Genomic DNA, 21,795 nt, shown 5'->3' on the forward strand with positions numbered 1-21,795 from the left:
TCCAAGGCTCACTCCATCCCCGGTGTGTCTGTCTTTTTGTTGCCCGAGAAGCTCACAGCTACTTCTCCAGCAATGTGCCTGGCTGCTGCCACACTTCCTGCCATGATGATAATGGACTAAACCTCTGAAATGTAAGCAACTCCCCCCTCCCCCGGTTAAATGCTTCCTTTTGTAGGAGTTGCCTTAGTCAGGTGTCTCTCCACAGCAATAGGACAGTGGCTAAGAATAAATTCTTCTCTGACACACACACATCACTTTTTTTTTCTGGGTTTCTGAGACTTGGCCTCCATTCCTTAAGCAGTCAGTGCTATGATGCGGGAGCTGTTTGATCTGGAAGGTCTTCTGTAGGGGAAAGGAATAGGGGAGCTGATGAAGTTGAGGATGCCAGCACTAAGCAGACACTTCATTTTGGGGAAGTATCCCCCATGCTGGCGACTCAAGGGCACAGCTGGGGCTTAGACACAGTTAAAACAGAGAGCTATGGAAGCTAACAGGCATGTTTGAGGAGGGCCAGACCAGTAGACTGTGGCCCCAGGGAGCCACTGAAGGTTTGATGCACTTGGCCAGCACTTGGCTTTGGAAAGGAAGTGGAAGCCAGGAAGCGACCATTGTTTGGATGTTTTCTGGGCCCCTTGATGCCAGGATGTGTTGTCTAGGGCTTAGCATTCCAATGTGGCCAGGCAAACTGGGCAGTGTAGCATTCGACTTAGCTCCCGGTAGCCAATTCTACAACAGTAGTAAAATAAATAAAGCAGCAACTGAAAAAAAAAAAACCAGAAGGGACCTGAGCCACAGTTGATCACTGCCAAGTGGCTGGGATCTGGAGTCCTGGCCAGGTGACCTGGGTTTGAATCCTGTCTGCAACATTTAGTAGCCATGTATCGTTGGCCAAGTGACTTAAGTTCTATCCTGAGCATCCGTTTCCTCGCCAGCAGCATAGCAGTATCTGCAACCTCTCCAAGCATCCTGTGAGGAGGTTTATGGGAGAGAGTACAAGAAGCCTCGAAGGGAATTGGTTCTATCTCTCCTCATAACATGTATGAGTTGCTGGAAGCCCCTTTATCTGACTCAGAAAGGCTGAGTGGCATTCAGGGAAATCTGACAACTGACCCTGGTCCACAGGGCACTGGTTCATCTTGTGAATGTCCAGAATTTGCCGAGGGTCTCTGTCCAGGGTGGGGCCTTCCCTGATGTGTGTTGAAGCTCCAGGCATTTCCCAAGCTACCAAATAAAAAACCACGACCTGTGACATCCCACTCTTGAGTAATATGTCTGCAACTCTGACTTCCTGATCAGGCTCCTTGCAGTTTGGCCAACCAGGGTTTGCCGGAGAGGGTGTTCTACTCTAGAAGGTGCCAGATTCTGTCACCTGCTCAAAAGGCCATGCGGGAGCTCTGAGGGCCTCAATTGCCCCCTCTCAAAAGAAACTGAATGGAGCCACCAGTGTTCTTGAGTCAGACAAGAGAGTGTGAAGCTCATCTCTGCCCCTTTGTGTGTGCATTGGCCCTCGATGCTCAAGCCATCCCCGAGGACTACGAAGCACATGCTTGAGACAGAAAGACTTGAATCCAGAGTTGGAGACCTGGCTTGTTGGTTAGAGCACTTGTCACACAGTGTGCGGGACTTCCAAATAAACGCTGGCAAGGTGTGGGGGAGTAAAAACCCACCTGTAACTTCAGCCTTGGAATGCAGAGAAGGGGAATCCCTAGAGCAAGCCAGCTAGCAAGATTAGCCACATCTGTGAGATCTGGGCTTGATTGAGAGACCTTGCCTCCGAGAATAAAGGGGAAGGAAAAGAGAGGATAAATCTTCAACCTCACAGCCTCCAGAGCTCACATGTGGACGTGCACGCATGCATGTGCACTAGTGCGCGTGCACACACACACACACACACACACACACACACACACACACACACACGCATACCATACACACAAAAGCCTAAAAGTAGTTAAGGGAAAGTGCTAACAAGAATAGGCCTGACACACAGGATGTTCTAAAGTCTTCCTGTGCCTTTGGGGTCCAGGCCCTGAATCTACTTGCTAGTGACAGGGCAAACATGATGCATGCCATGTTCGAAGACCACAAGACTTGTGATCCCAACACTGACACTTGAGTCCAGGAGTTCAAGACTAGCCTGGACAGCATAATACAACCTTATTCAAAAAAGAAAGAAGAGTAGCTGGTAAGAATTATAAATATATGTGTTTACATTTATTTATTTTGAATGGTGTGTGTGCGTGTGTGTGTGTGTGTGTGTGTGTGTGTGTGTGTGTGTGTGTGTGTGTGTAATTGGTTCTCCTCTACCATATGGGTCCTAGGTATTGAATTCAAGTTACCAGGCTTGTAAGCAATCACCTCTAGTCTCTGACCCATCTCTCTGGATTTATAAGATCCAAGGCATCCCTATAATCAGAGGGGATGGAATATCACAGAAGGGTCTGGAAGTACAGCTCTTTTGATAAAATCCCTATCTCGCATGCACAAAACATGGGCTGATGGCTAAATGTGCAAGAATATGTGATGAACAGTTAGGTTTATATCAACTTGACACAAGCAGAATTCATCAGAGAGGAGGAAACCTCAATTAGAAAATGCCTCCAGATCAGGCTGTAGTCAAGCAAGTAAGGCATTTTCCTAACTAGTAGTCGATGGGGGAGGGCCCAACTGTTTGTGGGCGGTGTCATCTCTGAGTTGGTGGTCTGGGTTTTAGAAGAAAACAGGCTGAGCAAGTCAAGAGGAGCAAGCCAGTCAGCTGCACTCATCCATGGCCTCTGCATTGGCTCCTGCCTCCAAGTTCCTGCCTTGTTTGAGTTCCTCCTGCCCTAGCTTTCTTCAGTGATGAACTGTAATGTAGAAGTGTATGGCAAATAAACCCTTTCCTCTTAACTTACTTTCTGGTCATGCTGTTACATAGCAGCGATAGAAACCTTAACTAAGGCAGAATAGTTAATAAACAAGCGTAAAGACCGGGCTGGGTTCAAATCTCTAGCACCCATGTAAAAAGCAGGATGTGGCTACATACAACCATAACCCAGAGCTAAGAAGGGTGGAGGCAGGAGGGTCACTGGGGCTTGCTAGTTGCCAGCCTAGTTCCAGATTCAGTGAGAGTCCCTGTCTCAAGGGGGCAGGATAAAAAAGACAAAGAAGGGCACCTCACATCTTCACGTGCAACACACACACTTCGAATCCACCTCCTTCTTAATTCTCACATCACTGTGACCTCACTCTAAATGAAACAGAATAAAGAAGGAAACATGAAGTCCCTCAGGGTCCACCAAGGCAGGGAGAGTGTGATGGACCTTGTTCACATCTCATAGAGGTGGTGACTCCCAGCTGAAGCTTGCCTGAAAGTGGCTTATAACATCCAAAACAACCTTACTTCTCACCACAGAGACAGCCAGGCCACCTGGATCCAGGGAGGGAACCGGAGTCAGAGTTGAGAGGATCGACTCCAAGTCTTAAACATTCCAGTGTGGGACAGTGAGCCTCCACCCAGAGCCCAGCTAAGCTGTGAGGACTGGTCCTGGCAAGCACAGACGCAGACTGAAGAAGGGCTTGGGGATGTCAAAGGTTCTTAAAAGGCAGCTAATAGTGACCATGAGAACTGCTAGCTTGGCTAGATACTTTATCCCCATCACCTCCCAGGTGAGAATTGAGTCCATTCTGTCAGTCAGGAAGCCAGCTACAAGAGTGTGAAACTGTGTGGCTGGGAACTGGCTGAGCTCAAACTGAACCCTGGAGGCCTGTCTTGCCCATGGCCATAACCTCCACTATCTCCCATAACTAAGTGTCCCTCACTTTGCCAGGGCTACTGATAAGTCCTGTGGTGCTCTGACAACAGGAGAACCGATGCCCAGAGGTCTCCAAGCCTTCCCTGGACTTCTCCATCCAGGCTTGGAAGACCCCAGAAGAAAAAGGAACCTTGACTTCCCTGATCCCTCCTCCTGTAGCTCCCCAGCAGTACCTAGGAATGTTATCTGACTGCCTGCTCAGCTAGTTCCTGTTCCAGCTTCCCTAAGTTCCCTCTGAAATCCACTCTTGGGACTTTTGATGCTCCTGTGGTTTGGCTTTTGTCACTCCCATCTGAAATGTTTATTGTACTCACAAGACCATAAAACTAAGCATGGAACACTGCTCTTTTGATACACCCAAAATGAGCTGTAATGGCGCAGCAGGCCTCCTTGGCCAAGCTTCTCTCCACCCACCTCCTTTCTTCCCACATGCTGGGCTTCCAGTATGGCTGTTTTCTTCCTGAATCTCAAGTCCAGGAACTTTTCCACCTCAGGGCCTATTTTTGCCTTCTGAACCTTGCTGGCTTATTTCACTCAGTGGAGCTCGAGCGCTGTGCGGAAGCTGTCCCCAACCTCTTCATTGCAAATAATCTGTCCTGGGGCCCGAATAAGCCTTATTCACAGACTGGGCTTGAGACAGGGTCTCTATATGTAGCCCTGACTATCCAAGAGCTGATTATGTGACTATGTAGACCAGGCTGGACTAGAACTCACAGAGATGCACCTGTCTCTGCCTTACTAGCATGTGTGCCACCACGTCATGAACTGAAACTTGAGCCAGTCACACCTGCTGCATGAAGGATTCCTGGGAGGAAAACCATGTGCCAGGATTTCTTTGCTCACCGGGCTTGGCTCAGAGTGTATGCCTCTGGAAAAGGGCCATTATGATCTTGAATAGAATGTAGTGTGTTCTGGAAGGCACTAGAACTAGGAGGGAACCTCAAATAAATACCTAGAGTTTTAGATGTCTAACACACAGCTAGACCTCTGACTAAACTCAAGAGTTCCCAGGATGCCTCAGTCAGCAAGAAGCGACCAGTCCATTATGGGGGCTCCAAGAGAGGCAAAGTATCAGGCTAGTCTAAAAGTAGGTTTTGGAGGACAAGTCTTAGAACCAACCACCACTGAGAATATTTTTTTTCTCTGAAACCTATGTGTACTATCTTGAGGGCCTCTGTGAAAGGACACTCTTATATGTAAGAGGAAAGGGTCACCCTGGGCAAGTGACCAGTGGGATGGACTAAAAACCAGTCACTAATCTTGAGTGGCATCTCTGGGAAGCCCACAGCCTTCTCAAGTTGATATCAATACCAATTTCACAGATGAGAAAAATAGAGCCCTGACGAGAGTATGATGAGACTCCTGGAAGGTCATGTTGAGCTCTGACATTGTAGCACTGGTGGGAGGTGAGGACCACAGAAGGGCTTGGTCACTAAGGGTGCTCATAATCCACAAAACTCTATGAGTCCCTCAGGAGTGTGAGGACTGAAAGTTACTGTGAGAACAGTTTGACCTCATGTTTTACCTCTTTGCCCCAGTTTCCCCAGCACATGAGTCAATGAGCCTCTTTAGATGAGGCTGCTCAATTGTGGATTACCTTTCTGCCAGAACCATAAGCCAGAATAACCTTCCTTAATAAATTTCCCAGTCTCAAGCGTTGTGTCATAGCAACAGATGGTGGTGGCCTTCACTTTCTCAAGCAAGCGCCCTAGTTGGTCTCTGGGAGAACTGAGGTTTAATCCTGACTCTGAGCACCAGTTCCCCAGTTGGAAGAGGAGACAGTGAGGAAAACTACAGCTGAGGACTTCCCCTTATCCCCATACAGTTTCATGTATACTCAGTTCAGTGCAACAACTGCTCAGTAGAGATGGCTAAGACACAGTCCTTTCAGACTCCCTGTTGGGGAGGAAGTCAAGAGAGAGAGGGGGCAACTTGGGGGACAGCCCTCTTGTCCCGTCAAAGAGACCGGTGCCAGGTCCTGGAGATTCTACCAGCTGCCTTGGAGAGCAAAGGCATCAAAGAACTAGACACCAAGTGCAGATAACTGCTTAGGAAGTGATGGGGGCAGGTCCCTCACCACACAGGGCAGCCCTCTTGAGAACAGGGGCCTGATTCTTCACTGTTCTGAACATCAGAACAGCTAGAGCTAGGGAGTTCCCCATCAGGAGAGCTCTGGCTCCTAGCTTGACTGCATGGCCAACAAGCAGCAGGTTCAGGGTCAGGCTGAAGGTGAGGTGCAAGTGTGGCCTACAGTCCAAGTAACGGAGTGGACAGGTGCCAAAGAGGGGGAACTCTGGGCTGGCTGCATGTAGCTGAAGTTCTGTCCTGCTCTGTATGCAGGGTGGTGGAACCTCTCCTGCTCAGCCATAGAAGACCTGGGTTCCATAGACGCCCAGGTCCTCCAGTCACATGGAGTTTCCTCTTTTCTGAAGTTGCATGGCCCAAATCTGCTTGTGGAAAGAAAGCCCTGGAGAGGTCCAGGATTCATCCTATAAATATCAAAGGCAGTCTTGTGAGCAGAGATCCTTTATTCCCAGCATCCTTGGAGGGCAGGCCTTGAACAGGGAAGAAGGGACTGCCCAGATGGACAAGGAGAGATTTAAAGGGCACACAGCTGGTCATGGGCTCCTGCCCTTGGCTGTGGGTGCTTTGCACAAAGAGAACAGCCCTGTCTAGAGAGAATAGACCAGACCCCTGACAGTCTTTGTGTTCAGGGCCTCCCACTACTCATCTCTCTGATCAGTTTTCGGCCTCACAAATCCATTAATTTTTACAGGCCCGTAGGGATTTTTAGAGGGTCAAAAAATTGTGTGAAGAGCTACTTTTGCAAGGGAATATGTCCCTTTGTTGAAATGTGTGGCAGTCTGGCATAGTGGCTGAAGCCTGTCCTTCCTTGGGAAGTTAAGATAGGAGGGTCACAGGTTCAGGGTCAGCCATATCAAGTTCGAATCTACCCTAGGATACAGAACAAGATCTTAGAAAAAAAAAAGAAGAAGAAGAAAAAGTTGGGCAATATCTTCCAAAAGTGTGGCATCCATGTGGTCATTGTGACATGGCTTTGGGATCACTATGCATGCCCACATATCTACTGTGTCCTTGCACAAGACAAATGGGCAACTATCCAGCCCCCACACATCCCTTCTGGCTAGTATCTAGACTGTGATTTAACGCCTCTGGTGGTACTCAGCCACTCCAACTTTTCCCCATAGATTCAAGCAGTTTCAGAAACTCCCCTCGTGATTCTTGACAGGGTCCCAACTTCCTCCACACAGCAAACAGCTAGTGAGTAAACAGAATTCTCCCTGCCTGGCCCAAGGGTAAGTCCAGAGTCCCCTGGCTGCCACAGAGCAGATGTGTCATCCAGTTGGCTGCTCGTTTGTTACAAGAGTACGCAAATGCCAGGGAGTGAGCCAGGCTGGGAGTGACAGCAGCTTTTAGTGCTTAGTATGAAATGCTAGGCTGGGGTTGATCAGCCCTGCAACCTTTTCCTGGCATGCACAAGGCCATGGGTTCAATTCTCAGTACCTCGAAAGGAAAAAAACAAAACAAAACATTAAAAGCGGAACTTCAGGTAAGTTCAGCAGCACTGCCTCCTCAGAGTGGGCGCAGGGTATGGCAAGCAGCGTGAGCAGCAGGGTGCCTTCAAAGATAGGCTCCAACCTCCTAGGTGTCAGGCCTGATCCTGGTGGCTTAGGGACAATGCTTCTTCATTTCCAGGGCAGAACAGATAGAGGCACAATGTGTTAAGGACGGCCAGGACTACAGTACTCCCATCACCACATGACAGGAACTCCTGTGGCAAAGTAGAGTCTCCAGCATCATTTAGTGGGTGGGATCACTGCAGCTGCTGAGGGAGTCCACAGAACAGGGAGGCCATGCCAGAAGGGTCTCATTTCGCCCTCCCTGTGTGATGGGCACAGGCTATCATTGTGCCAGTGATGATGAGCATTCATCCTTTAACTTCCCTCTTCCTCAGGAGTAGAAGCAATTAGGTGTTGGTTCTGTTCCAGGGAGCCATGTGTATAGCTGAAGGCTGGTAGCATGTCAGTAAAGCCATCACTTGAGACCCAAGGAGAGAAGGCAGGGCACAGGGGTGTGGGCAAGGAGGCTTGGAACCCAACCTGTAGCTTCTCCCCCAGTAGACAACAGCCTGATGGTGAGTGCGCACTGCTGGGGTCCAGGGGCCAGTGTTCTTGGTAGCAGCTGAAGGCTTCATTCTGTGCTACCCTGGATGCCGGGGCTTCAGTTCAAGCCGTGGTAGCTTCCCAGGTATTAACCTGATCTCAAACTGAACACTCAGCTGTACTCTAGCCCCCGCTAACATTGGGTGTTACTTCTCAGAGACAGTTGTGGGCTCATGGTCTTCTTTTCCTCCTTCCTCCACGGAGAACATGACCTCAGTGCAGCTGCCCAGAGGTGGTTCTGTCTCCTGCTCCGGGTAATGGGGGGTATGGTCCACTTCTAGTTCAGCTTCCAACTCAGACTCTGTAGACCCTACTGGAGCCCGGCCCTCAGGGACTTCAGTTTTTACTGAGCCCACAATCACTGTGTCAGCCTTCATGATGTAGATTTTCTCTGTAAGGCAAAAGGATGGGTGAGAGAGGAGAGACCAGGACCTCAGCCTCCACCTCATCTGCTGGGTGACTTTGAACGAACACACTGCAGCCTCTCTGTTACACAGAGAGGTATTTATGGAGCGGCCTATGATTTCTTAGGCAATGTCATCAGAGATGAGCAGGGAAGGACTTAGGGTTAGGGTTAGGGTTAGGGGAATGTAGTCAGTCCAGGAAATAGGTAAAGAAAAGCAGGATAGTAAGAACACTAGGGGACACAGCAGAGCCACACATGTCCCTGACTCTTCTTAAGCACCATCTCTGAGGCCCAGCATTCCCACAAATAATCCCTCACCATGACCATGACCATGACCATGACCATGACCATGGCCATGACCATGACCAACACCATCACCATTACCATCACCATCACCATCACCATCACCATCACCATCACTAATCTAATTCTCTGCATGACTGCAGGTCAGCAGGTAAGGTAAGGAGACACCTCCAAAGAAACATCCAGAGACCTGGCTGCCCTTTCTACTTGCATCCACATTCCTAAAACAAGCACGCTGGGTTACCGATGTGCTCCTGCTTGCTTGGGACAGATGGGTCCCAGGTCCCAAGTCCCAGGAGCTTCAGCAGTTCAAGCAAACTTGGCTGATTGGCCATGTTCTTGAGAAACCTGTGCCCTGATGATATGCAACAGAAGCCGGGGCTCCGTGTTTCTGTGCGCCCTGAAACCTCCTGCTGCCAGAAGGCAGAGTGGATCACGAGTGTCAAGTGGATGGATAACACAGTCCCCCCACATTACTACATGCTACAGTCTTAGTCTTCAACACTGGATGATGCTGGGGGGTTGCTGGAACAGCCTTTCCATGTGGGGAGTCAGGGAGCCTTGGGGAAACAAAGCCGTCTTGCAGCTGGGAGGCAGAGACCTAGATTCACTAGAAGCATTGGCTCTACTCACTGGGCATGACACCTATGGCCTCAGGCTGAGGGCCGCACCACCCTGCCTGATCCTGCACTGGACTCTGCAGATAGAATGGGGAAGCTCAAAACGGAACTTAAGAGTGGGGGTGGGTAGACACAGAGGGCACATGGACCCCTGCCTTTGGGTTACACCCTCAGATTCAGGAAGCCCAGAAGATTCTCAAGTGCTCCGGCATGCCCAAGAGCATTGCACCATGCCAGCTCTTCTATTTTGGTTTCTCACACACCCAGGAAAGAGAGAAGTGTAAGAACAAGAGGAGGGAAGGGCAAGTGAAAGGGACGAACTGTGTGTCCCATGGGTTCCATAGCTGAGAGCAGGGTCTCAGGCCCCACCCCACATCCTCCATCCAGGCTTGCTGGGACTTTCATCTGAGGGACTGGCGAAAGATGAAAGGCCGGCTGAGCCTGGTAGCACAAACCCGTAAATCTGGCGAAGCTAAGGCAAGAAGATGGCAAGTGCAAAGCTAGCTTGGGCTACAAAGTGAGTGAGTTCAAGTCAACCTGGGTAACTCAGTAAGAATCTGATTCAAAGAAAATGTAGCAGGGGAGCTGGGATCACACGCAGTATTGCAAGTTTGTAACGTCAAAAACTACAAGACCGGAGAGGAGAGTCAGAAGTTTAAGGTCGTCCTTGGCTGTAAAGCAAATTCAAGGATAGCCTGGGCTAAATGAGACCCTGTTTTTTGTTTGTTTGTTTGTTTTTATTTGTTTTTGTTTTTAAATCAAAGAAAACAAAACAAAACAAAACAAACAACAACAACAAAAAATTCCATCAATCCAGAAACAGAAAAAAGTCTGGGGAGATAACCTAGCAGGAAAAGTGCTGGTTATACAAGTGTAGAGACCAGAATTCAGATCCGCAACAACGAAATGACTGCTGTGCGGGTGTGGCAGCATCCTGTATCCCCCGGCATGTGGGAGACAGAGACAGGGGCTCCCTGACCAAGCTGGCTAGCTAGATTAATTGCACCAGTGAGCTCTGGGTTCAAGTGAGAGACTCCTGCAAGATGTAAGGTGGAGTATAATCAGGATAACCAAGTCAACCTCTGGCCTCTGTACACACGTGTTTGCACGCACTCAAACACACCCCACACACAGTTTTTAAATTTAAAAATTAAAAAACTGAAACAAACAAAGGTGGGTGGGATATAACCTAGTATTAGAACACTCCCCTAGCATGTAAAAGGCTCCAGGTTCAATCCCTGGTACTAAAAAGGACAGATGGGACCAGAGGTCAGGTACTGGGACCACTTAAGAACAGACTATTGTAGGAGGTTGTGTGGGATGCTGCTTGTATTCAAATGCTAAATAATGGCCCCCACGATCTGATTGCCCTCCTCCCCAGGAGATCCTCAGGGATGAGGAGATCCTCATGTATACCAAAGGATGATATGTAACCTTACTCCCCGAGTTAATATTGGTCAATAGAAAGCTAAAGCCTGTGATTGGGGAATAGGTAGAAGTAGGTGGGTTTCCAGTTACCTGGTTGAGGTTTGTAGGTAGAGAGAGGGAAGAAGAAAGGACACAGAGAATGGAGGAGGCCACCATGAGAGGACCTGGACCATGAGCCCGTGGCCAGGAAAAATAGTAAGTAACGAGGGACATATGGCTGGGAAATTAGTTAGAACAGCTCTAAATCTGCCCAATCTAGGTTTACGGCTTGCAAATAAAATACCTGGAGTGTGTGTCTTTCACATGGGCTAAAACAGTTGATTTTAGCTATGAGAGGGACCCTTCACACAGTTGAAGGAGAGAACTGATTCCCACAAGTTGTCCTCTGACCTCCACATCCATGAAGTGGCATACGCACAAAATAAACATATTTATTTATTTTGATGAAAAGTATTTCAAGATGGCTCCATCAGTAAAGGCATTTGTAAAGAACTGAGTTTGATCCCTGGGACCCACATGATGGTAGGAGAGAATTGACACATGCAAGTGGTCCTCTAACCTCCATATGCCCATGTGACACATGACACCTCCCCCAAATAAATACATACATACATAAATAAATAAATATCTGAGAGAGAGAGAGAGAGAGAGAGAGAGAGAGAGAGAGAGAGAGAGGGAGAGAGAGAGAGAGAATATGAAGTTTTGGAGAGTAGTGTGGGGGTGGGGTGGGGAGGTGTTGTGAGGGCAGAAGAAGGCAAGGCCAGAGACAGGCTACTGCTCTCTCATGCAGGTCCTGATCCTCTGGCTTTACCATCACAGGCTACCTATCCCCAGTTGCTTTGATCCCACCCCCACCCCAGCTGCAGGGGAAATACCCTAATCAAGTTAAGGAAAGGTGAGGCAGAGGGGGCACAGCCAGAGAAGGAGGAAGCTTAGACCCATTTGTCCTTGTAGGAAACTGGAGAGGGAGGCTGCTCTTCTGGTGTTACTAAGAGAACAAATGAGTCACCTAAGTTCTGGTGTCTCAGAGGACCTCTTAAGACCTTCCCTCAGCAGCCCTTCCCCAACCCTAGCCCTTGCCACCTCCCTCCCTGAGCAGGCCCTGGCCCTGTTTCCAAATTCCAAGCCCTTCAGTCATCTTGGATTCAAAAACCATTAGGACTCCTTGGAAAACCGAAGAAGCCTTTGGCAGTGTTTTCCCAAACACATTCTTTTCAAGTAGAACTTAACCGAAAGCTGTTTAAGTGCGAACATTTCTTTGAGACAAAGACAGCTCTAGAGCTCTCATCTCCACACACTGGCAGGGAAATGGGAAGAACCCTCACCAATGCCCTTCTAGCGTCAGGTCAGAGCCAGCAACTTGGGAGTACCTGCCCTGGAAGCTGGGGACAGGGACACTCAGCAGAGAGCATAGGCTTGCTCAGAGTAAATGGTGTGAGTGCACTGCCCCCAGGACGTGAGGGGGTAACCAGGCTCAAAGGATGGGGGCCCACCTGCTGTAGGTGAGGAAATAGCCCTGCAGAGCAGCTTAGGGAGAAACGGGAAGGGAGAGGGGGAGGGGAGAGGAGGAAGGAGAGAGAGGTGAAAATGCAGAAAACCATGCCTAAGAGGGAGAATAGATGACTCGGATGTGATGGAGCAGCTGCCGGAGACTGTCCTTGAACACCGGAATAAGAACCCCACCCTCCATCCTGAGAGTGAAGGGGACAATATACATCAGTGGTCCTCAGCCTTCCTAATGTCATGACCCTTTAATACAGTTCCTCGTGCTGTGGCGGCCCCCAACCGTACCATTATTTCCATTGCTACTTCATAACTGTAATTTTTTTTTTTTTGGTTCTTTTTTTTTTCCCGGAGCTGGGGACCGAACCCAGGGCCTTGCGCTTCCTAGGCAAGCGCTCTACCACTGAGCTAAATCCCCAACCCCCATAACTGTAATTTTGCTGCTGTTATAGCAATGTAATTATTTTTGAAGATTGAGGTATGCCAAAGGAGTCTCAACCCACAGGTTAAGAATCACTAATATATATGTTATATCTAATATATATGTTATCACTAATGTAGATGTTTTCTTGGCCAGAGGGCAGCAGAGAGGAGAAATGCAGGAGGGTAAGGGCTGGCCTCTAGGCTTTCACTGAGACCCATCAGTGCGATGAACAAAAATCAGTGTTCTAGGACCCAGCAGATGTGAGGCAGAGTCTCGGCAATTCAGTAAGAAAAACCTCTCTATCTCTCTACCCCAAGCCTCAGTTTCCCCAGCCATGAAAAAGGGTAAAGTCATTATTCCCAGAAGTTGTGGCAGACATGAAGAGATGTTGCCAGATAAGTGTCTGACGTCACTGGCCTTCCTTCCTTCTGAACCTTCTGGCTCTGTATTAAGGCGGTGGGGAAAGAGTCTCTTTCCCTTTAAGAATGACAAACACTATGCTCATCACTCCATGTCCCTAGCAGTCCCCATGAAATTGCCTTCTTCCTGGACAGAAGCTTGACCCGGGGCAGAGTGTGTGGTAGGAAGGAATGCATGCATACGTCCCCAAACCACATCCAGATGTCAGCACCCATCTCCCTTCTGTCCACTCCATTAGACCAGGATCTCCCAACAGGACTCACCAATCCTGTTGTTGGTGTGTTCGGTGGATACCCGTGGCTCTGGAGGTTCTCTGGGAGCAAAAGAGTTCCCAGTTATGCTGTCATCCAGCAGCGGCAGGGTCTCCAGGCAGGCGGTTCCAACACTGGCACCAGTCTCTACAGCTGGAGGGCTCAGTGGGCTCAACGTGTGTCCAGCGCTGGAATCTGTCACTGACCCACTTCTCTGCAGCTGCTGTGAACAGGAGTAAGTGCTGAGGCAGGGTTTGGGAAGCCAATGAAAAAGCTTCTAACATTCTTTAAAGCTGCCGAGAGCTACCTGGCAGCATAAAGCACGCGTGTAGCATTCCCAAGAACATCCAGCTTTTTGTTTGTTTGTTTGTTTGTTTTTTGCGTGTGTGCTTTTGTTTGCTTGTTTTTTAGGTGAGGAAATGTCTTGCCATAGAGCCCTGGCTTATCTAGAACTTTGTATATAAACCAGGTTGGCCCAGGAACTCACAGAGACCCACCTGTTTCTATTTCATGGGTGCTGGCATTAAAGGTGTGCGCCCAACTATTTGGTTTGTCTTTGTGACAGTCTCTGTAGCCCGGGCTGGTCTCAAACTTGATATGCACCTGAGGATGACTTTGAACCTCTGATCCTCTTGCTTTCATCTCCGCAACACTGAGATTGTGCTACCATACCCAGTGTATGCAGGACTGGGACCCCAGCATAGGGTTTCCTGCCTGATAGGCAAGCGCTCTACCCTCTGAGCCACACCGTCAACTCATGCTGCCTTCACTCTGTGCTGAGCAACGGTCGGTCATTCACACACTCTTGCTATAGCTAGGCTAGTCCTAAGAGTGATGTGCTATCCTCACAACCACACACTGCAAGTCTTACGGAAAAACTGATGCCTGGCGGAGTGGAGTAACTCAGCCAGGGTCATATATAACACACGGTTAGTGAGTTTCTAGCCAAGGATCTACACGCTGGAGTCTCCTCCAGCCTCGCCAACTCCTGGTGCCTCTTCATTTCCCAACTTGTGGGAGGGAAGCCTTTGACCATATGCTAACACATCAAAAAGAGAGCCATCTTTAGAAACGTGTTGGTTGGGTTCCTCACGTTTATGAGTAAGTACAAAGGGAAACGAGATACCTGGTGTGTGACATTCATCTGCAGTCTTCAAAAGGACCCAGGGTGAGAGATCCAGAGAATAAATCTATGGAATTTTGATTATTCTTTTACAGTAATTTGAAACCCAGGACTGGGGATATAGCTCAGGATTGTAGGGTTTGCCTAGCACTCCGATTTGCTTCCCAGAACAAGAACCCCCTCCTTTCAATACCCCCTCACACACACACTGATTTTAAGCCTGACACGGTGCCTGCCTCTAATCCTAACACTTGGTGAAGGAAGAAGGATCAGAAGTTCAAGGTCATCCCTCAGCTACATAATGTATTTATAGCCAGCCTGGGCTACATGAGATCTTGTCTCAAAAATTAAATAAACATTGGGCTGGAAAAATGACTCTGTGGTTGAGGGCACTGGCTGCTCTTCCAGAGAATGAGGATTTGGTTCCCAGCATCCACAAAGGTGTCCAGCAAGCTGGAAATAGTTAGCATTGGCTGCACAGTAAAAGCCAGAAGAGACAGCAGAGGAGAGAGCACGAGTGCCTAGCAGATGGTAAATGCTCAACGCACATAGCTAACTTTGGAAGTGTGTGCTGCTGGTGTCTATTATCCAGCTTGGCCAACAAGACTCCCAGAGGAAAGAAGACAGCCTCCCTCCAGACTAGACTTGGTACCTCAAAGTGGCCCAAACCAAGCTGTTGTCTATAATCCCTGCTGGAAATCCCCTGGGGCTGAGCCAGGAGCTGGAGGTTGCTGTGGGGTGGAGTCCTCTCTCTCTGGTTGAACCCTACCATGGGGCCCCAGGCCAACACCCTGGGCACCTGGCTCCTTGCCTGGGAACCCCGGATGTCAGGGAAGAGGATAGCTCTGTGGTCCTTCTGTGACCCTGATAGCCCTGAATCCACAGGTGTGTAAGGAAAGTAGTCAAAACAAAGGACAGAGGCTGGAGTGCGTGTTGGAGATAACACTTACAGTTAGCTTTTCAGTAGGACAGGAATCTGTTAAAAAAAAAAGAGAGAGAGAGAGAGTAGCAATGTCACCAAAGACAGTCTGACATCCCTCCACCACTCCCTATCTGTTAACAGACAGCACCCTGGGATCTCAGTGGGGCGGAACCTTGCCCTCTCCAGGACTCAAGCCCTTGACTGGCAGTAGACAATTTCTTTTCTTTTCTTTCTTTTTTTTTTTTCTTTTCTTTTTTTCGGAGCTGGGGACCGAACCCAGGGCCTTGCGCTTGCTAGGCAAGCGCTCTACCACTGAGCTAAATCCCCAACCCCTAGACAATTTCAAGATGAAGCCCTGGCATGCCTGAAACCAACCTCTGAGGCAGGGCCTCAGCTGGGGCCTTCTTTCCATAAGTCTAACTGCAACCCTTCTGCAGGACGCTCCAGTTCTGTCTGCCTCATTTCTCTTTGTACCACCAACTCAAGGGTTCTGTAGATGCCTGGGCCATAATTCTCAGAATTATTCTTCTCTGTTCACTTCGACCCCTGCCGTTCACTCCAGTATCTTTCTGTCATAAATAGAGACCAGGTACCCACATACATGATGACATTTAGCCACAACTCATCAGCTACCTGAGAAAGGAGGAGGTGGCCACATAGTATCAAGTCCAACCTAACCCAAGCTAGCCCAGGCCCACTATACTGTAGGGGGACAGAGCTATTGCTGACTCCCAGGGGGGTCAGTTAGGGACCCTACGATGCCATTCAGGTTCATGCTGATAAGGCACGAATGCCAGAAAAGGCCAGCATGCCTGTTGAGCTGCTTCTAGAACATGGTTTCTGGTTTAGCGGCTTGACCCTGAATCCTAATTGGTACATGCACAGCAGATTAACCAACAATGAGCAAATGGAAATGTTATGCGGCCACTCTGCAGTTTGGGATGAAGCCTTAGAGGTCTGGCAGGGAAATGGGCTAGAGTGGTGTTCAGTCTCAGGTTAGCAAATGTGCCTTGCTTACGGAACCTGGCAACCACTGTCCCCAGCAGTCACTTCAGGAAGTTGTGGCTTGTTTTCTTGAGGTGGCCACTAACCACCAAGACCAAGCCATTGACACTTCAGGTACTCTCTGGCTTGAGACACAGGGAGTTTTGTTTGGTGGGTTTGGGATACACACACAAACACAGACACACAGACACACAGACACACACACACACACACACACACACACACACACACACACGACGTGTATACATGTTTTATTATACTAAATGCGTGTTTTGCCTGCACCTGTGTGTGTGTACCACATTCATGTCTAGTACCCACGGAAACTGAAAGCGGGCATTGGATACCCTGGAACTGGAGTTACAGATAACTGTGAGTCACCATTTGGGTGCTAGGAATTGAATCTGAATCCTCTAGGAGAGCAGCCAACGCTCTTAAGCCCTGAGCCATCTTGTCAGCCCATGATTTGCTTATTTTATTTGTCTAATTTTTGTCTTGTGAGACAGGGTCTAAGTGGTCATTTTAAGAAGGATATCAGTGAAACTAAATCTTTGTCCTTTGGAAACAACCTTGAGTTTTGCAATCAGCCAACTGACATGTGGTGCCAAGACATTGGGGAGCTTGGAGAAGACAAAAAAAAGTGCATGCCAAAGAAGCAAGAGACTAAATGCTGTCTTGAAAAAGAAGTTGTAGGCTAGAAGGTGAAACATTAAGTAGGCATCATCTCCCTACAGGGCCTTTTAGCTTAAACCCTTGTGGCCTTTGAATCAGGGCCCCTCCCTGCCCCATTCAGACCACACCCTCAGGAAGTCACACGAATGAAGACAAACACAGGAGTGTTTATAATTACTTCAAAACTGGAAAGATGCCAAGTGCCAAACAATAGCGTCGTTGAGCCATCCATCAAAATACTTCATTGGAAGGAAACTAGCTCTACTTCCTCTAAGATTCAGCCTTTTAATCTGGGAAATGGGACAGACCTGGCAAACCCTGGAGGGGTTTCTGAAGACAGAGTAGAGATCTCACAACAGCAAGTGAGGCAGGGGGTGAGGGTCAGGGAGGCATTAGTGGTAGAGAAGTTGTTTCTCATGTGTGAAGGCCAGGATACTCCCCCCCTCCCCCCTCCCCCCCTCACACACACACACACACACACACACACACACACACACACACACACACACACACACACACACACACAGAGTAGGATTTCTGTGATAAGCCACCTGGAGAAGAGGGTGTGAAGAACATGGCTCTGTGTTCTTCAAATCCAGAACCCTTGTAGACATATCCCAACAGGAGGAATCCTGCAAAATGTCTGACCAGTGCTGTCAAAGGTCATTTAGGTCAAAAGGAAGTCTAAGAAGCTATCACAGGGGAGCTTAAGGAGATATCTGAATGTAAGAAGGGTCCCTAGCACCTTAAAAAAAAACTAAGTAAAGAAATAAAAGAGTGTCTTTTGTTGTTTAATCACAATATATTGAAGCAGGAGAGGTGACTGAGATATGAAGAGCACGGGCTGCTCTTCAGAGGATCTGGATGCAGTTCCCAGCATCCACATGGTGGCTTACAACTTTGCAACTCCCATTTCAAGGGCTCCAATGCCCTCTTCTGGTCTCAGTGGGCACCATGCTTGTGCTGCATTACATACGTGCAGGCAAATGCTCACATACACTTTAAACCATTAAAAGTTGAAACGATACATTACTGTTTGTTTATTTAACTGTGGTTATGTATTGCCTCAATATACGAGGTCAATAATAAAATCACTTGGCCATGCCCACGTTGGGGCTCCATTATTTCCTCAGTTTGAGGAGAGGAGTAAAATGCTGGCCTCAAACTTGGCTGAGAATGACGTTGAACTGCTGATCTATCTCTCACCTTGCAAGTGCTGATACCACAAATGACACTGTCACATCTGGTTTTGAAATAGGTCTCACTATGTGGCTCTGGCTGAATCCACAAAGATTCATTTGTCTCTGCTGGGATTAAAGGCACATATCACCTACCTCTGTCTCCTAAGATCTGGGACTCCAGGTGTGTGCTACTACGCTATTTTGGGGTGCTGAGAACGTCCTCTTTTCTGGAGCCATCTCTCCACCTACGGAGACTTCCATTTTGGAGGCTGTCCTAACTTTTGCAGCATTGTGATGGGACTGACGGCACAGTGTCAGAGACGGAAGGAACAGATTCCTTTCATCCTAAAATTCTTCTAAACAGTGAAATCTCATTAGAATTTCTCCAAGCTAAATTATTACCAAGGAGCTGAGGACCCCCTGTAAGAAGCCCCAGGTGCTATCAGAGCTTACACATTCTATGACAGGAGAAAGAATGTACAGGTTCTAATGCTCAGAAGCAAGCGTGTACTAACATCAAGGTAAAAAAAAAAAAAAAAAAAAAGGAAAGAAAAGAAAGGAAAAGCAAAGCAAGGCAGAATCTAAAACTGGTTAGTGGCGGCACACATCTTTGATCCCAGATGCAGAGGGAAGCATTGATAGGCTAATCTTTGAGTTCAAGTTCCAGGATAGGGAGGGCTACACAGACAAACCCTGTCTTGAAAAGCCAAACAATATGTTAATTAAATAAAAAAATTTAGAAGGCAGAATCTAGAGGGCCCCAGCATCTGCCAACAGCCTGCCCTGTTACAGCCTGTGAATTCTCTGAGAAAAGACCCAAAGTAGAACTTGCCAAGGGCAGAGTTCAGATTGCCCAAGGCTCTTCCCCTAAAACTATTGCGTTAGCCTGCTTGCCCTCATTTGTTGGTTTCCTTGCTTTTTGGAATAATCACAATCTCCTTGTAAATCTATCCCTCACCCCAGGGCCCAAGTCCAGGACAGACTGTACAGCAGTGGCCCCAGGCTCAGTTGGATGTTCACTGATCTGTTCCGAAGGCCAACCTTGGAGATTCATGAGTGCTAGAGATGTAACATTCGGTTCCTTCTACCCCTGAACTCTCCCTTTCAGTCCCATGGTAGAGCTGTGAGAGGTAGGACAGCTCTGATGTAGAAGTTTGCAACTGGGACCAGTAGACTTAGTAAATAGTCTCCCTGGGGGGAGGGGGTGACTTGGAAGGCCTGGGATAGTTTCTGAAAGGACAATCCCCAGCACCTCAAAATAGCATGTTGGTATACATCTGGAATTCCAGCACATGAGAAGCAGAGGCAGGTAGATCATGCCACCCAGGGTTACCTAATAAGAACCTATCTCAAAACAAACAAAAAGCAAAACAAAACGAAAACAAAACCTCAGAAAACAAAACAACAACAACAACAACATGCCCACACATAAAAAGCTCAAGGCTATTCTCAGCTCCATGACATACTTGAGGACATCTAGGCTACATGAGACCCTGTCTCAAAAAATCAAAACCAAAACCAAAAGGGTATTCCCTAACACAAAAGGACATGTCCTGAAGGATTCCTACTATCCAGTTCTGGGACAGTGATTCTGCTACAATGATGGCAACACTAAAATAATGAACGAAACTTGTGAATGCACACAGATAGACATACACTAACAAAAAAACAAACTGTGATCAAAAGACAAGTCTCAAAATCTTCCTTTGCTAATCATTACCAAGGCATTATCAAGGTGCGGCCTGGCTGATGGGTTAGTAAGAGTGCTCTAAACACACAGTAGCAGGAGAATGACAGATGAAAGCATGGCAGGAAGCTCCCCCAAAGATCCCAGCATTGAAGACTGATGGCCCAAGTCCATTCTCGAGGTCCAAACTAGAGGTCAGGACCCAAGATCAGGACCACAGGTCAGATCAGCTTATGAATCTCCACAGTGTGAAGGCTTTGATACCCAAGGAAGAACCTGGGAACTAATCCAACTGAAAGGAGACCCACAGACCTAGTTACCAATGGCAGCATGGGATCCAAGCCAATGATATTATGTTATTGAGACACAGCAAAAACCCAGTCCGGCCAGGTATGATGGCCCATTTAGTTCTAGCGTTCAGGAGTTGGAGACAGGTGGGTCTGTGTGTTTGAGGCTGGTCTGGTCTACAGAGTGAGTTTCAGGACAGTCAGGGCTACACAGAGAAACCCTGTCTCAAAAAAAAATAGAAAAGAAAGAAGGAAAGGAAAAAAGGAAGGAAGGAAAGAGAAGGGAAGGGAAGGGAAGGGAAGGAGAAGGGAAGGGAAGGGAAGGGAAGGGAAGGAGAAGGGAAGGAGAAGGGAAGGGAAGGGAAGGGAAGGGAAGGAGAAGGGAAGGAGAAGGGAAGGGAAGGGAAGGAAGGAAAGAGAAGGGAAGGGAAGGGAAGGGAAGGGAAGGGAAGGGAAGGGAAAAGAAAAGAAACAAGCAACCTTGTCTTGACCTGGGCTCTGATTGCTGGTAATGGAACAGTCTGAATTCTTTGATTCTGAAGGTCTTACTGCAATGCCCTGGTTATTATGAAATACACAGGGAGGCACACAAGGATGATAAGAAATCAAGTCTGGTAAGTTATTCCAAAAACTATTTTGGTAAAAGTCACTTTTAGTACTGTTCACAACTTTTGGAAATCTGAAACCGAATCAGAGCAAAACAATCCTTTTCGGCCTCCATCTTCCTGAGATAACGGCAAGGCAGGGGCTGCCATGCTTAGCCAGGCAAGGGTGGTGCACAACTTTAATCCCAGCACTTGGGAGGCGGAGGCAGGTGGATTTCTGTGAGTTCAAGACCAACCTGGTCTACAAAGTGAGTTCCTGGACAGCCAGGACTACACAAAGAAACTCTGCCTCAAAAAAAAAACCAAACCAAACCAAAGCAAAAAAATAAACCAAAGCAAACAACAGAAACCAAAAAAGCCACATACTGTTCCTCAAGAGGACTCTAGCTAGGGTCTCAGCACCCATATCAAGTCACTCACAACCACATGTAACTCTTATCCACATCCACACACCCATACCTGCCCCCCACATACACATCATTGAAAATAATTTTAAAAAAATAGTCAAGGTCTTCGTGTGTATGTTAAAATGAAGGGCTAAGAGGGAAGGACGGAAGGCTGGGAATGTGTCTCATTGAAGAGTGCTTGCTGAGCATGTCTGAAGCCAGCATATATTGACTGGCAAGTTCAATCCCCAGCCAAGCATAAACTGGGCATGGCAGTACAACGTCTGTCTGTTATCTCAGCCGGTAAAAGCTGAAGTCAAGAGGATTGGAAGTTCAAGGTCCTCTTCAGCAGTGTAGCAAGTCTGAGGCCAGCCTGTCTGAAAGTTAATTAAATACGGAATAAAATGATGGGCCGAACGCCCGAGGACACTCTGGGCTCTGTCACAGCTGAGGAGGGGTGCACCCTGGCATCCGGCAGGTTGCTAAACATCTTACAATGCCCAGCCCAAGCGGTCTGCTGACAAATCTCAGGGGTTCATGGAAACTCCAGTGACAGTAACGACAAGTCCCCATCTTGCTATGTGCTCAGCACGTGAC

The 21,795-nt window shown here is 48.1% G+C and overlaps 2 protein-coding genes across 3 annotated transcripts in view; one reads left to right on the forward strand and one right to left on the reverse strand.

Moving 5' to 3' along the window:
• The window catches only part of LOC103692519 (60S ribosomal protein L9 pseudogene), a 1,198,372-nt gene that overhangs the window by 785,337 nt on the left and 391,240 nt on the right, over positions 1-21,795 (forward strand). The gene's annotated exons all lie outside the window — the stretch shown is intronic.
• The window catches only part of Tnfrsf8 (TNF receptor superfamily member 8), a 45,234-nt gene continuing 29,743 nt past the window's right edge, over positions 6,305-21,795 (reverse strand). For both annotated transcript variants that reach the window (NM_019135.2, XM_063287165.1), the window contains 3 exons: positions 15,407-15,432; positions 13,346-13,556; positions 6,305-8,369 (listed from right to left, as the gene is read on the reverse strand). In NM_019135.2, coding sequence (NP_062008.2) covers positions 8,125-8,369; positions 13,346-13,556; positions 15,407-15,432 — 482 coding nt within the window. In that variant the 3' untranslated portion in view covers positions 6,305-8,124. The remainder of the gene's footprint in view (positions 8,370-13,345; positions 13,557-15,406; positions 15,433-21,795) is intronic.

This window comes from Rattus norvegicus, chromosome 5 (assembly GCF_036323735.1).
Source record: "Rattus norvegicus strain BN/NHsdMcwi chromosome 5, GRCr8, whole genome shotgun sequence".
In the NCBI taxonomy this organism is placed as follows: domain Eukaryota; kingdom Metazoa; phylum Chordata; class Mammalia; order Rodentia; family Muridae; genus Rattus; species Rattus norvegicus.